Here is a 16,112-nt window from a genome sequence, read left to right as displayed (position 1 = left end):
TTGAAAGGTACCAACTATATGAAAAGGGGAAAAAAATAAGGTGTTTTACTTTTAAAATAAATGATAATAATAGCAATAATACCGAAATGTGTGTGTGTTATAGTGAGTGATATAAAAGAAAAAGTATTGAGAACCTAACGAGAGAGAGAGAGAGGGGGGGGGGTAGCGTTAGAGGAAGTAACACGTCAATTCTCCCAACGTACTACGAGTCGTCCCCGCCCCCTTTTCTGTGCGTCGGCAACGCATGCGCATTGGTGGCCGGCCGTACGTAGTCAAGATTCTTTGTGCCATTCCTCACATACCAGCGCCTGGCTTGCTTCTTGAAACCTAAAAATTGTCTGATTTTTCCACATCTTCGTTACCTTTTAGAAACGGCGTGTCGTACCATCTCGGCCTTTGGTGAGTAAAAAAAAAAAAAAAAAAATTAGAGACATTGTCGTCTTTTTTTGTTTGACGGTTTTCTTCTCCCGACTGTAATATTTCCGTGTGTACCTCGTTGTCCTCAGTAGTGTCTGCCTCTGTGTGTGTGTGTGTATACATACATATATGATGTGTGGCGCGCCGACACAACACACAAAAAAGTTATTGACTTACGCATACTGACATCAACTTGCGCACAAAACAGTAGCACACCCATTATAACACGCTGACACACGCACACACTTAGAGAATCACGTCTTGTCTACCTACACGCAAACTCTTTGTAAAAGTGGTGGTGGGAGGGGGGAGTCAGCTACCCATACGTGAGAGAGAGGTTTAAAGAGGGAGGGTGAGTGTGAAAGAAAGAAAGAAAAGTTGTAACTCCTCCTCGTTCAAATCTTTGTTAAACTCTAGCAAAGAGAGTAGTAACAGATTTTCTTTCTCTACTTTTCTTTGTATTTTCTTTTCTTTTCAAAAGTGTTAGTAAGAGACAAGTTAGTACAGAGGTGGAAATAAAAAGAGAAAAAAGCGGGCATAATATCCTTTAGAAAATAACTTTTTTCTTCTTTCCAAAAGAGATTAAAGTTTGTAATAACATAAGTAAATAACCCTATGAAATTAAATAGAAACTCAAAGAAAATAATATATGTATATATATATATATTAGTCATCTATCATATAAAAGGAAAATCCTACCTGTGTGTGTGTGTGTGTGTGTGTGTGTCTAAAAGTCAGAAACTACACAAGATCCACTGATATCATTGGATGACCCCGATCTGGTTTTGCAAAACAAAAAATATACTTTACTATTTGTTCCCTTGGGAGTGTCAGTCACTAAAGTAAATTATTGCATGAGGTAAAAAAAAAAAAAAAAAATGTCACTTTTACTGGTAGTTAAAACATCGGGAGGGGGGGGACACTAAAACTAGGTCAAACAGTCAGTCATTTTTTTTTCTATTATATCAAACCAGTTGTCAGAGAGAGTGAGGAGAACAGTCGAAGGTAGAAAGTGAAAAGAAATTAAAGAAATATGTTACACTCTTTTTCTTATTCATGCCTCTGGGCAACGCCGGCTAGCCCTGCTAGTCTAATACAATCTACTCTATTTCTGTACTCTCTAAATGAAAAAAGTTTACAAAGTAAAAAGATCTGAAAAGCTATTATGAAAAGAGTAGGAGTGGCTATAGAGCGGGTGGGGGATGAGATGGTTTAAGAGACGAAGTAGGAGGAGAGAGAGAAAGAGAAGGAAAATGGAGTGCGTGATGGGTCGAAAGGTATGCCTAAAGAGCCAAGCCCAAGCATGGCAGCAATGTCGCCTTCTCTCTCAACATGACGGGCTTTGAATCTCTGGAATACTTGGCATAGCTTGGCCATGGAACTTCCGGACACTCCAATTTTTCTTTCTTTCATTCTCTTAGCGTTTCTCGTCCCGTGTCTTATTTGAGGGCACTTTTTTTTTTCTTCTTTATAAACTTCTGGTCATCTTTTGAATACGGAAAAGGACAATTTTTAATCGTTTTATTTTTTTTGCTTTCTTAAATCTTTTTAACAATAAAAATTGTTTTACTTTGTTATTGGGCAGAAAGACGTCGTTGAAAATTAGTTCTAACGTCCGCGTTGTTATTGTTATATCTATGTATGTACGTATAATAATTTTGTTTATTATTATTACTATTAAAATTCATATCATTATATTACAATAACAGAATAACTTATAGTGGATTATTACGAACTTTTTATTTGCACGTACACATTTATTATTTATACTACTACCGCTAATAATAATCAAATACAATTAAGTCGTTTGAATTTTCCTATTTTTATTTATTTCATTAAAAAATAATCCCTAGTTTATGAGATTATAATCACAATAAATTAACAACTTTTTTGTATTTTTAGTGTTTTATTTATTTATTTATTTTTCATTTAAAAAGTATCTAATTTTGTTAAAGTTGTCAGCGTTGCTCTGGCGAAGATTTTACAGAAATTAAAAAAAAACAGTTTCGTTTTACATTTTTAATGTTTTATAAGAAAAAAAATGGTTTGAGTTTTCTAATGTAATTTATGTCAATAAATATCCAATAGTAACAAGAAAGCGAATGCGTATTTAATAAAGTTACGTAAGGAGAGAAATGCACACAAACGATGTTTTGTCGTGTAATGTTATTTTATTACGAGAAAAATTAGTACAATTATTCATGAACATTACTTGTTTTCGAAATGTTTTTGTTTTTCTAATCAATCGCAAATTTACCGAAAAAGCAAAGAATCCGGCTTAAAATTAGTTTTCTTTTCTTAGATTGTCTTAAAAAGAAAAATTAGTGTTATTAAAATTATATATAATTGTTTTAAACTTGAAAAGTGAAATAAAAACGGTATTCTAATAAGTTTTTTGTAATTCTTTTTTCAAAGATGAGAAAAACACATAGTTCCGTTTAGAAAGGAGCTGGGTTTTATCCACAAAAAAAGCTGCGTTCGTTCCACTGTACCTTGATGGGGAAGGACAACTATGTAGATATTGTTTTTAAAAAGTACTCCTTAGGGAAGGAAGGGGTCTGAATTTCCTCCTTAAAAACTGGCCTTGTGTCTTATTTTACTCTCAAAGGGAATCTCATGGCTCATATATTACGGTTTCCTATTCAGTGTCCCTTTTGGATGGATGCTGGATTTTCCCCACATTCAAAACTGATTTTCTAACTTTGCCCTCGTGGGGAAGCAATCGAGTCTATTTTCGGGTTTATTAAAAATGTTTTAAAGGGTTTGTATTACTGTAGATTCGAAAAAGTTGTCAAGAAACAAATATATAAGAAATAAATGTTATCAAAGGCAAGATAAGTTACTTTTCTACCTAACTGGATATATTTTTGTGTTTTTATTCAATGTAACATGTTTATTCAGCTCGAAAAACAGTGTTTACCGCTGTCTGTATTGGAAAATTCAAGATGGCGTCTGACTCTCTTTAACACGGTAAGTTTGGGAAAACGTGTTATAAATAAAAAAAAAACTAGACAGAATACTGTTTAAACGCCGCCGAATATATGTCAACCTATGTCACGGTAACATATATTGAGCGAGTTTTTAACAGTATTTTGTCTAGTTTTTTATTCATAACACCTTTTCCCAAACTCACCGTGTTAAAGAGAGAGTCAGGCGCCATCTTGAATTTTCAAATACATCGGGAAACACTGTTTTTCGAGCTGAATAAACATGTTACATTAAATAAAAACACTAAAAAATATATCCAGTTTGGTAAAAAAGTAACTTATCTTGCCTTTGATAACATTTATTTGTTATATATTTGTTTTTTGGCAACTTTTTCGAATCTATGTGTACAGTAATACAAACCCAGTAAGTGTTAGCGTTCTTATTTTCTGTCCTCCGTCAGTGAAAGAGAAATTTTTCTCGAGGAGTCCATTTTTATTTTTGTTCCAATTCAGTGACCCCCTCCCCTACACATATAATATTTAAACCTGAAACTGCCCTTAACTATGCCCATGTGGGGAGACAAATTAATACAGAGTAGACACGTTTAAAGCATCGGTCATCAAATTAATTTCTTATACTTTTCTTTTGTTTAAATGGATTAATATTTATTTCAACACTAGTGACGTATTATTTATAAAAACATTTTTAAAAAAAAGTGGTTAGGATAAAATAAATGTTTAGAAAACATTCATTTTTTTTCTAACCACTTTTTTGTAAAAGATTTTCAAGCGTTTTAGTTTTAAATCTCCAAATTACTGAAAATTGTTTGATTTTTCAGATAAAAAGATCTAGCTAACATTTTATTATTCCAGCTAAAAGTTTTTTTTATTTTCTTTTTGTTTCTTTGTGATATGAAAATAAATCTTGGGGGGGGATCTCTTTTCTTTCTCAAAAGAAGAAAAAAACGATGTCAAACTTTCAAAATGTAGTCCTGTATTATTTGTCATCTGATTTTGTTTTGTTGTGCTTGTTTGGCGTCGCTCGAATCAAATCTCGAATAATGATAATAAAAATGAATAAAAAAAAAATAAATAAATAATAATAAACGCGGGTTTGTTCGTCTTTAAGTGGACATGCTGACCTAGATTTGGAATGTTGCAACGAATGAGACGAAAGGGGGGGGGGCGAACAACTTCACAAAGACACAACTTTGAATATAGAAACATTGTCTAATATTTTCTGCCCTCTCTCTCTCTCTTTCTAAATAGATGTAATAAAACACTTGATAGATAAATAGAAAGATAAGTAGTTAATTAAAGTGAATATGATAAAATTTTCATCTACATTTAAACGAGTTTTATTCGTTTTCACGACTTTAAACAACTACCACTACTCTCTACGTGAACAGTAGTATGGAATGAGAGGGGGGGGGGGTTACAATGTACTGTTTTAATTTCGATAATTGCTCCCCCATATTGTATGTCGATCTCTATATTATTAAATTAGCCAGTCGAATTGTCGGAGAAAGACGGATAAAACTGATATGTTATTGTTTAGTAAATGACAATTCTTATTTTGATGGCGAAAGTTATTACTTTCATTTGACTTTGTTTATGAGATAAGGAAATATAATACGATTGTCACTTACATCTGGTCATCTTTTAACCTATACCTCTCTCTCCCTTCCCACGAAAGTATAGAATGACAATTTTAAAAAATGCTGTTTCTCTTTGAATTAATGGCTTATTATGAAATGAGAAACATTTAATGTGTGTAATGTTATTGTTTTTGTGTAGTTACTGCGTCTGTCTCTTTACATCATATGTTCTAGATTTTGTGTGTATTCTTTCTTCCTTTTTATGAAGCATGTGGTTCGAAAATGTCGCTGTCAGTTTCCTTGTATTATTTTTGCCAAATATAATGACATACAAAAAAAATATCTCCTAGTTTTATCTGATTCATTAGTGCTTTAAAAGAATAAAAGTAATTCTGGTTGTTTCGAGACGTGACTTTTTAATCGTCATTCTTCAGAACCATTTGAACTATAATGGGAGGGGGGATGGTTCCCTTTTTATTGGAAAGAATAACTTCGATTATTCTATTTCGCCATTTTTCTGATCGTTTGATTTAACCCCACACACGCACAAAAAGTGAAAATTGGCACAAAAATAAATAACTTTGTGATTTTAAAAAAATGCCAGACTTAAATCGAAGTAAATCATTTTAAATATTGAGTCAATTTTTCGATTGGCAATTTTTATTTTATAATAATAGTCTGACAACTAAAAAAAAAAAACTTTACTTCCTTAAAATCTAAAAGCGTTTTGTTCTTTTTATCGATTTTTTTTTTAATCAATTAAATTTCTTTTGTTGTTAGTGTTGTTAAATTCTATTTATTATTACTAGTTACTGTATTGTACAGGGTGTTTTACATTGATTTGTTTAATCATTTTCTCCGTTTTCTTGTATAAGATTTTTGAAAGATAAATTTAATTATTGTACTATAATTTCATGAAATTTTTAATTGAACAAAATTATTATAAACTATAACTAGAGGTAATGTATTTGTGTAAAAAAAAAAAAAAAGAAAAAAAAAAGCTTCCAACACTTTCAATCTCTTAATTACATGAGGATTTGCTTAAAATTTTAAAGCCAGGAATGAATTTCTATCTGACGGTTTAAATGCTTCCAAATTCTTTTAAACTATCGAAGGATCTAAAGTAATTCAATCTTTTTTAGTTCATTTTTCAACTATTAACAAAATATTATATTTATGTATCAATTGAAATGCATTCTGGTTGATCTAAGTTCGTAATTAAACTATATTTAAATAGAATTTGTTTTATTCTACACTATTAGATTGTTTTTTTTTTCATTTACTAAATAAAATTTATTAATTCAATTCTTGTAGAAAGTTGGAAACACGTGAAGTAAGTAGTCTTATAATTTAATTAATCCAGAGACTAATTCTAATATTGAAGCTAAATTACATCTTTACCTGTGCCTAATTTTTTCATTATCGTTTAATAACATTAAACCCACCCACCCACACACTAAATCCCCCCCCCCCCTAAAAATTAAGATTTTTCTTTTGGGCAATTAGGTATGAAAACCCTAAAAAAAAAATATGGCAGAATGGAGGGGGGGGCGATAAAAAAGAAATTATTTTAGAATTTAAAATAGTCTCGGTTTAAAAAAAGGAACTTATTTTTAGTCCACGAATTAAATTTGAGATTATTTGATTTTTTACAAAGTATTGGAATGAAAATAGCGTTAGAATGTTTCACATAAATGTAATATTTTGTTTTGTCTTTTTCTATTGTAATAAATGTTAGTATTTATCGAGTTACTAAAACGTGTAAATCCAGTTTTATTTCAACTTATTTTGCGTGTTGTTTGTTTCAAACAAAATAATCGTTCATCGGCGTTGAGTGTCTCCACAGTTGTTCATAAAAAAACGAAAGTGATCATTTCTGTTTGTTTTTAAATAATAAAGATTACAATTACTGTTGCTAAGCAACACCGTAATTTGGTTCTCAGGTAAGTAATGAGCAGGTAGAGAGAAAATGTACCCGGTTGCGTCTCCATGTTAGACAACAAACAAAAACAATGCTTGCTCTCTCTCTCTCTCTCTCTCTCTCTCTATATATATATATATATATATATATATATAAAAACCCTACTTCCATCTGGCGACTGATAAAATCCGGTAACAATTTACAACAACCGAAATACGACCACACAAAATTAAACTAAGGTTCCTGAAACGAAACAAAACTGATTTATATTGCATTTTATTTAGTTATTTATTTCGCGCCTATATATTTACATTGTTTTATTGTATTTTATAAATTGTTGCTTTTTTTATTATTTTATTTTGCATTTTATAATAAGGTTTAAAATAACACAAACAATAACAAAAAAGCAGCAATTTAGTACACACAACAAAAGTAAATATACTAATGAAATGTCTTTTAGTTTTCTATTTTTCGTTTTCCATTTCAGGAACCCAGATTTAAGTTTGTATGGTCGTTGTCGACTTTCTGCTATTGTAATTTTTTGCCGGATTTTACTATTGAGACAATTTCGGTCGCCAAACAAACTTTTGGTTCATAAAAACGCTTAATATTTCCATGGATAATGTGCTTATTAAAGTTCGTTTGCCTCCTCAATCATCACATTAAGACTTTTTGGCAAATCACCTTCAATTAGGGACCATTTTGACAGCATTAAAGCCACTGTTGGTGGGCTGCTCTTCTGATCAGTCTTAGGAGGTACATCCTCCCAGGCTTTGCCTTCTCTGAGAATGTTTATTGCTAATCGCCTGAGACGCCTCGTCCTAGGGAATGCTCAGGCATTTTTTGTAGGCCAGATTATACTGATAGTTTTCAAACCCATATCTGGCCATGTGTAAATTTGAGGTGTTGATTTTCAATAGAAGATAATAGTAACCAATTATGTCGTTGTGGTCAAACTGAGGAATAGAAAATATTTACCATCTCTCCGTCTTTAGTATCGAAACTAAAAGAAATTTCAGTTTTGTTGATAGTAATTGGATTCTTTTGGTGGCCATAAAAGATGGGGGGGATAAGGAAGTTGTAACGATATAAAACAATTTTTAATTTTCTATGAAGAATCTGTTTTTATGACGTTCTTATAATTAGGTATAATCGAATCTTTCTTTAATTGCGTTAATAATAAAAAAATAAAACTTAACGAAATTATATTAAACATTTAAATAATTACATAATTGTCATTTTAGATTAAAAAAAAACAATTATCTACTTCTATAATGTCCACTTCTTAGACAATATTATACTTCCTTTGACAGATTTTTATTTTGGAATTTCTATTTTGAGTCTGAAATTATAAAACAGTATCATGTACAAATGTTCAATCAGTTATTGAAATTGTGTATGGATTTAACTAAAGAAAACTAACTTAAAGAATATGAGTCGCTTTCGAATTTACATAAAAGATGGTCTTAACCAAAGCTTAAATTTTGATCTTTCTCATATAATGTTTATTATAAAACATTATTGGTTACATATATGTTTACATGTTTAAGTGGAATCTCAATTTAGAGAGATCCACCTCATCAAACCGAAAAAAGAAGCAACGCATTTTTTCGGTCTGATGAGGTGGGTCGCTCTAAATTGAGATTCCACTGAAACATGTATGCACATATGTAACCAATAATGTTTGTATAATAAACAGACTACCTGCTCTGTTCTGTATCGAGTACTCTTTAATAAACACAGGATTTCAGTGGATCTACATCTAAGAACCCAAACTTTACAACCATTATTTATATATATATATATATATATATATATATATATATATATATATATATATATATATATACTCGTGTGTGCGTATGCGTTTGTGTAATAGTGTTGTCCAACCGTTGATCAAAAATAATCAGCAAAGAAAAACTCTGAATGGATGTTTTAGTGTTTGTTTGTAATCAATCTTCCTGTCAATATCCTTTGAATTTTTAGTTTTTCTTTTCTTATAATTAAATACAGGTCCGTTCTTTGGCGTTTTTCAATTATAAAGTGTCTTGTCTGATTCTTGATAGTCATTACTTTATTATTCTAAGAAAGGATTATTCCACCAAACTTGGAATGATGCAAGAATCAGCAGCAGCAGCGACTCTGCCCCTCCCCTTTTATTTCCAAGTAAAAACTTGTTTTCGTTTTCCAAGTTGCATGCAACTTTCTTTTCTGCCATGACGACTACTACACACCCAATATAGTTTCATTAGGAAATATCCACTTTCTATATTTTATTAAATTTCGTGTGGAGAGTGCCTGGTAAACAATTGTTTTCCAAATTATTGGAATTTTCGATTCAAAATATCTAATGTCATTTAGTTTGTAAACTATTTTGAATCAGAAAAAATGAATTATCTTTTTAACTATAGTTTCATTGAACCTATAGTTAAAAATAATTCCTGGGTTGATATATATATATATATATATATATATATATATATATAATCAGTTTAAGCGATAATATTAATTAAAAATGTCGTGATTCCCGTTTCTTTATTATGTTTCTCAAACATTTTTTAGGGTTTTTTTTGTTTTTTTTTAATCAGATTGACAAGAGTTGTCAATTTCTCTGGTGGTTTCCCGTTTTTAGAAGTGATTGCATTTGCATTGATATATGAAAAGATGACATCAAACTTAATTTTATATTATGCATACTTGAATGGTAAAAAGATATTTCAACTCTACTGGAAAGAAAATTTTGGTACTTATTTAGAATTAAACCTATTTTCAAAACAAAAGTACAAAAAAATCTAAAAAAAAAAAAAAAAAAAAAAAAAAAAAACACTGGTACTTTTCAGATTAGGTCCACCACTAGCAGTATCAGAATTTTTGTAGGAATTTTTGACACCCCTAACACGAAACTGCGAATACAATATAAAAATCTCGTAATTTCTCTGTTAAAAGTGGGTTATTTATTTTCTTTATGGATTATACTTCCAAAATAAACTATAACAGTTGTTTTAAAAGTAATAAAAATATTTTTATTTTTTTTTAAAACAGTAATGAATTTTCCGAACTCAATATTTTTCAATTTTTAAACTCAATATTTTTAAATTTTAAAAATCTATCAAAATTTTTCTATTGATTCTATTTTTACGATATTTTCAGGGTCAATGTGAAATTTTATGTTCTTTCCAATAAACCGAATATAATATTTTAGACAAACGTTTTTTTTAAATTCACGCCCCCCCCCATTTTCACGCCCCCCCTCATTTTCACGCCCCCCCCATTTTCACGCCCCCCCCATTTTCAACTTTCTCTTAAAAAGTAAATAATTAATTTATGTTTAATAGTTTTATATATCACAAATTGAAGAGAAAAGGTCAATAAATAATATATTCAAATTTAAAACAAAAAAAAAACCAGTTTTTTAGAAATTTACCTGTAAAGTCCGAAGTTTAAAACCTTATTTTATAAGAACACATTTTTCTTTTTGTCTTTTTTTTTTTTTTAATGAAACCTTGGTCCTTGCTCCTTTAATTGAAAAAAAAATTAGGGCTTGAATTACATTTTTCGAGGAGTTATAAGCTTAGAAAGATAGGGGGTCGAATAATTTACGCCTCTCATTTTGAAATGTCTATTAAAAAGTAAATAATTAATTTATGTTTAATAGTTTTATATATCACAAATTGAAGAGAAAAGGTCAATAAATAATATATTCAAATTTAAAACAAAAAAAAAAATCAGTTTTTTAGAAATTTACCTGTAAAGTCCGAAGTTTAAAACCTTTTTAAAAAAAAAAAAAAACACATTGTTTTGTTTTTGTTTTTTTTTTTAATAAAACCTTGGTCCTTACTCCTTTAATTGTGGTGGTGGTGGTGGACTCCACCACCACCACCACCACAATTTTCTTTTAAATAACGACTTTTATAGGTTTTCGGTTATGCGAAAATCGCATTGAAATATTGCAGAAATAATTAGTTATCGAAATATAAAAAGTATTATACATTGAATTCTTTGGCGGCCATCTTTGTTACGCGCGTAGATTTGTTGGTGGCGCGCGCACGCGCGTAAAAACGATGGCCGCCCAAGAATACACTGCATAATACAACTTTTTATATCTCAATAACTACTTATTTCTGCAAAATTTCAATGCGATGTCCGTATTCAGCATAGTAGAAAACTTATGCAAGTCGTTATTTAAAAGAATATGGTGGCGGTGGACTGTGGAGTATGGACCTAATCTAAAAAAATACTTTTGTATGTACTTGCTACGGAACGGAGATGTCATATTCCAAAAATCACATAAATTAATCAAGTTTTTTAACTAATAAAATCAATATTACAAAGACATGTTATATTTTGATCCGCCATGTTTTATAAATAAGGGGGATTCAGATCAATTCGAACTATGGAGTTCAAAATCAGTCTTTCAGTGGATACAATTTACTATTAAAATCTTTAGAAAATATTTTCTATTTATAAAAGATTACTTGATTAATTTACGTAATTTTTGGAATATAGCATCCTCGTACCGTGATGTGTACACTGTACACCATAAAAAATTTCTGCAATTATTTTTTTTTAATAGGTTTCATTCTAAATAAGCACCTTTTTTTTTTTTTTTGTAGTGTTTCAATTGTTTGGAATGATAAAAAGATGGAAGACGCCATTTTAATAACTACTTGGCGTTTGACTTCACGTTTGTTTAGGTTTATTGTCAATAACTGACAATAACCGTTAAGTATTTGTGAGTGAATACATGGAAAACTTAACGATATTCTTGCGTATACAGTAAGACTACATCATAAAAAGGGTTGAAGTTTTGGTTTGTGCTCCTAAACAAAAGAAAGGTAAACTCCGCACGCACCTCTGTCGTACCAAAGAACCGAGAATTTCTCAGTTGAAGTTGACAAAATTGATACATTATTAAACTTTCAATCAGAATTTTTTTTTAATCAGATTGTTTAGAAAAATGCTTCGCTTTGAGAATGGAAAAAAAATCTCCGAAGAACAATAGTTCTAATATTTAACGAATAAATGGGTTCATACCTTTCCAAATTATTAGTCATGATGATGTTCTATATATTTGATACTAATGTAACCCTAGGTAAATCTTCTATTATCCCTCGCCCCTTTTTTTTTTTTTTCGCTCCATTTTTGAAAACTTTCAACGACAGCTGATTTCTTGATTTTTTACGTAGGATTTTATTTTGATTTTTTTATTTTTTTTTTAATGCTTTTCATTTATTTATTCAATTATTTCTCTTTTTAGTTTCATTATTGTTTCGATTATTTTGATCAACATTATATAAAATAGGAATTTTATAGTTAATCATTGCAGTGCAGTTTCGGCGAATGAATTATTGGTTAAACTCAAGAAGCGATTTATCTTTCAAAAGTGGCTGCCAAATTTTATCGATTATTTTGTCTGATTTTTCAAGTGATGACCAGGCAAATTAATTCACTGTATTATTAATTTGTTGCCTGATTTATTTATTTATTATGGATTGTGGATAATTAAATGGTGATTATCAAACGCCATTTAATTGTTTTTATTTCTTATAAAACAAAGTATAACCTTCCTTAATTTTACCATTTAATTCGGGCGGCCATAATATAATTTTAAATAAAATTTGATTTACTATTAGTTAATTATTATTTGCAAAATAAAAATGGAAAAAAAAAAGAGGGAAGAAATCCGCAAAATCAGACAACAAATTAATACAGCATCTTAATTTGCACCGACACCATTTTGAAAATTAGACAATTAGTCGATAAAATGTGGCATCAACTTTCCAGCTGACTACAATATGGTCGTCTTCAAGTCCAACGTAAACAAGTTCTTGATGAGCCGTTCCCCTTAAGTAATCTAATTTACCAAATTTACACTACTAACGATTATTTACGATTTTGTCCCATTGACTACTGTACTCTCTTTAATTTCGAGTGGTCTCTGGGCCTTGATAAGTAGTGACTTTGGGAGGGAGGGGGGGTTAAGCCATTTGAGAAGTTAACCGCTTCTATATAATTAAATTATTAATTGATGGACGAAAATGGGAGCTTCTACAGATTAACATCCTCCGGTAAATTCATTGTTTTCGTTTTAAAAAAGTTCCAAGACAATGGAAAAGTTAGCAGAGCCTCAGCCTAGCCTCACCTCTCCAACTCCATGTTAAAATGGCCTTTTAAATATTCCGAGGGATCTTAAACTGCACAAGTGTCCTAAAAATAATAAAACTTTTAAGTTTTCTAAATTAAGGTACTGTTTTAATCCTTAATTATAAAATTATTCAATGTAAAAAGTAAACGCTTCCCAAACTTTTAATTCTTTGAAAATGTAAATTTGCTAAGAGTTTTCAAATTGCCAGAAATTATTTTTTTTTATTCAACAGTTTAAATGCTTTCAAATTCTTTTGGAATTTCGAAGGGTCACGAAGTAACTATTGTATTTTTCAGATTAAAAAAAAAAATAACAAACAAACAAAAAACGAAATGTATTATGGAGGGTTTCGTAATTATTATTTTTTTTTTTTTTTAATAGTAAAAAATTTTGTTTTCATTTCTTTTTTATCATGTATTTATTTCAATATTTTTTTTCATCACTTGATTAACAATACTGGATTAAAAATAAATTTTAAAAACTGACAATTGACGGGACTTAAGTTTTTTTGTTGTTTTTTTTTTCCAAAATTTGCCCCCCCCCCTAAAAAGCAAAATATGTAATATATTCCAATGGTCCCTATCTTACAGATAATCCGTTTTTTTTTTTGTTGTTTTTTTTTCACCCCAATTTGATACTCTTTGTCGTAACATGAGTAAGTAAAGGTGTTTCTTTTTCGTAATTTAAATAACAGTACTAACAACTACTTTCAAACCTGGCCTTTATATTAGGATCAAAGGGTAGTACTATTCTGATCAGTGTCAGAAGACTGAATTTAAGAAAACTCGACCCCGGAAAACTCGACCCCTTTTGCTAGGTAGGAAAACTGGTCCCTTATTGAATAAATATCGATTGAAAACACATTTTATGACCGTTCTTGAAGATATTGTCTTTAAAAGAGAATACACATCCCATAATAATTTTTTAAAATATTTTTACTTGTTTACTGTTGTTAGAAAAATTAATTTAATTTTTTTATAAGTTTTAGTTTTCTATCTAGCTTTGAAAGTTTTTAGTTTTTCAACTTATTTTAAAGAGTTTATTTAGTTAAAAAAAAAAAAAAAGTAATGTCGAGTGTTCCTTATGAACAAAACATGTCCGACATAAGAGGATCACGTCTTAGGAGGATAATTGCTCAAAAATAGAAAATTAAAGAAAAATATTAAGGTAGATATAGTTTTAAAATGAGCCCCACCCCTCCAAAAGAAAATAAATTTGTATAATTTTAGGTAATAATGCAGTGAATGCACATCCAATAATATTTAAAAAAATATTTTTACATGTTTATTGTTTAAAAAAAATTAAATTGATTTTTATAAGTTTTCGTTTTCTACCTAGCTTTGTAAGTTTTTGGTGTTTAAACTTATTTTAAAGAGTTTATTTAATTAAAAAGAAATAACAAGTAATGTCCGACTCGACATTACTTAGTAAATAATTTTTAACAAAAAATGTCCGAAAATTAAAGAAAATACTGAGGTAGATATAGTTTTAAAACGAACCTCCCCCAAAAGAAAATAAATTTGTATATTTTTTAAGTACTGCACAATGCACAAGTGCCCCCGAAATGACTTTTAAACGATACACTCCCCTCCCGATGTTAAGAATGGCTTTCGAAAAAACGTTATTATTTCAGCGCGATACCAAAATTACATAAGACCGTGTTTTCTTTTTTGTTTTGTAATAACACAAGAATTATTTAAACTGAATTAATTCTTCTAAATAAAATAATTGCTTTCTTTGATAATAAGCGTTTTCTTTATTTATTTTTGTTTCGTAATAACACAAAAAGTGTTAAAACTAGAGTATTTTTTTAAATAAATATTTGGTTTCGTTTTTCGTATCTTGACTCCGTGATCAAGTTTATTTTTTTTTTTAAGCAAGCGTTAAAAATAATTTTTTTAAATATGAGGGTGCATAGTCTTAAATACAATATCTCCTTCAAGAACGGTAATAAAATGTGTTTTCAATCGATATTTATTCATTAAGGGACCAGTTTTCCTACCTAGTAAAAGGGGGGAGTACGAGTTTTCCGGGCACCCAGAAGACTACAATCCCAGGCATTACCTCCATTGGTAGTGAACACGTCGGCATTGCCGCCCCTTTAGGTTGAGGGGCAGCTTCCCAACTGACCTTGTGTCTTTGTAGAAGGCAGGTAAACAAAACTACTTCGAGCTTGTTATGACTTGTTTTTTTACTAAAATCGATGGGGAAATTTAAAATCAAGTAACCTGCCTTTTCTTGCAACAAAGTTAGATACAAGGTGGGGGGGGGGTAGTTTCCACCCCCTCCCTCTCAGAGGACACTCGCGACGAGTGCAAAAGTTGTCATGATCGGCCCCGTTTGTATTCTCCTGTGAGGGTGCCCAGGCAATTGTCCCCCCTCCTCCCGAAGAAGAACATAATACCTAGGATGATGTCGTTTTATGACCAAGCAGAACCATACTCCAGTAAAATATACTAATCATCGATATAGTTGACTATTTTTAATGTTGACATCAATAAAATCGGTATATTAAACTTTTATTTTAATTCATCTTTGTTTTTGTGTATAAATCCAAATTTAAGATTTTTTCCAGTGGTTAGAATTTTTCAAGATTTATACTGCACATTTTTTTTTTTTTTTTTTTAAATAAAGGTTTCATCCTTAAAACAGTTTCCTGTTCCCGTGTTTGTGTAACTTTAAACTTTGTATCTCAACTAGCCGCTCAGAGCGCACTTGACGATGTACTTGGTGTTTAGTGGTGGTGGTAGGTGTCGAAATAACGAGAATGAGAGAAACCCTTTTTCTGGTTTCTAGATCGTCATACGTTGTAGCATGAGCCGCCGAGCTCGCACACCATCTGCCGGGACTCCTTTTACAATTATCTCCTACTTCTGCCTCCCTCACTTCTAAAAGGATTATTATACAATGGTGGGTTTGTGTGTGTGCGGCCTTCTTTTCTTTTGTTTTTGTTGTCCTTCCTTTGGCGAGATAACGAACGTTCTCATTGTTTTGTTTTGTTTTTATTCAGATCTACAATATCTTATATTTAACTTTTTGTATTTTTTATCAATGGAAAATAGTGTGGAGCCTTTCTTTTCTTATAATGCAAATTTTGACCGCAA

At 30.4% G+C, this 16,112-nt stretch overlaps 1 protein-coding gene across 21 annotated transcripts in view; it reads left to right on the top strand.

The window, feature by feature from the left end:
- Positions 1 to 182: 182 nt before the first annotated feature.
- The window catches only part of LOC145239782 (transcriptional enhancer factor TEF-1-like), a 258,906-nt gene continuing 242,976 nt past the window's right edge, over positions 183 to 16,112 (top strand). For 5 of the 21 annotated variants that reach the window (XM_080103277.1, XM_080103272.1, XM_080103275.1 and 2 more), the window contains exon 1: positions 15,786 to 15,918. In XM_080103277.1, coding sequence (XP_079959403.1) covers positions 15,916 to 15,918 — 3 coding nt within the window. In that variant the 5' untranslated portion in view covers positions 15,786 to 15,915. Of the gene's footprint in view, positions 400 to 15,706; positions 15,919 to 16,112 lie in introns of those variants that run through there. The other 16 variants (XM_080103268.1, XM_080103267.1, XM_080103276.1 and 13 more) reach the window with 14 other exon arrangements.

This window comes from Euprymna scolopes, chromosome 19, assembly GCF_053919585.1.
Source record: "Euprymna scolopes isolate OS-2025 chromosome 19, ASM5391958v1, whole genome shotgun sequence".
In the NCBI taxonomy this organism is placed as follows: domain Eukaryota; kingdom Metazoa; phylum Mollusca; class Cephalopoda; order Sepiida; family Sepiolidae; genus Euprymna; species Euprymna scolopes.
The sequence above is the reverse complement of the archived record's forward strand: the minus strand, read 5'-3'. Positions and strand labels throughout refer to the sequence as shown.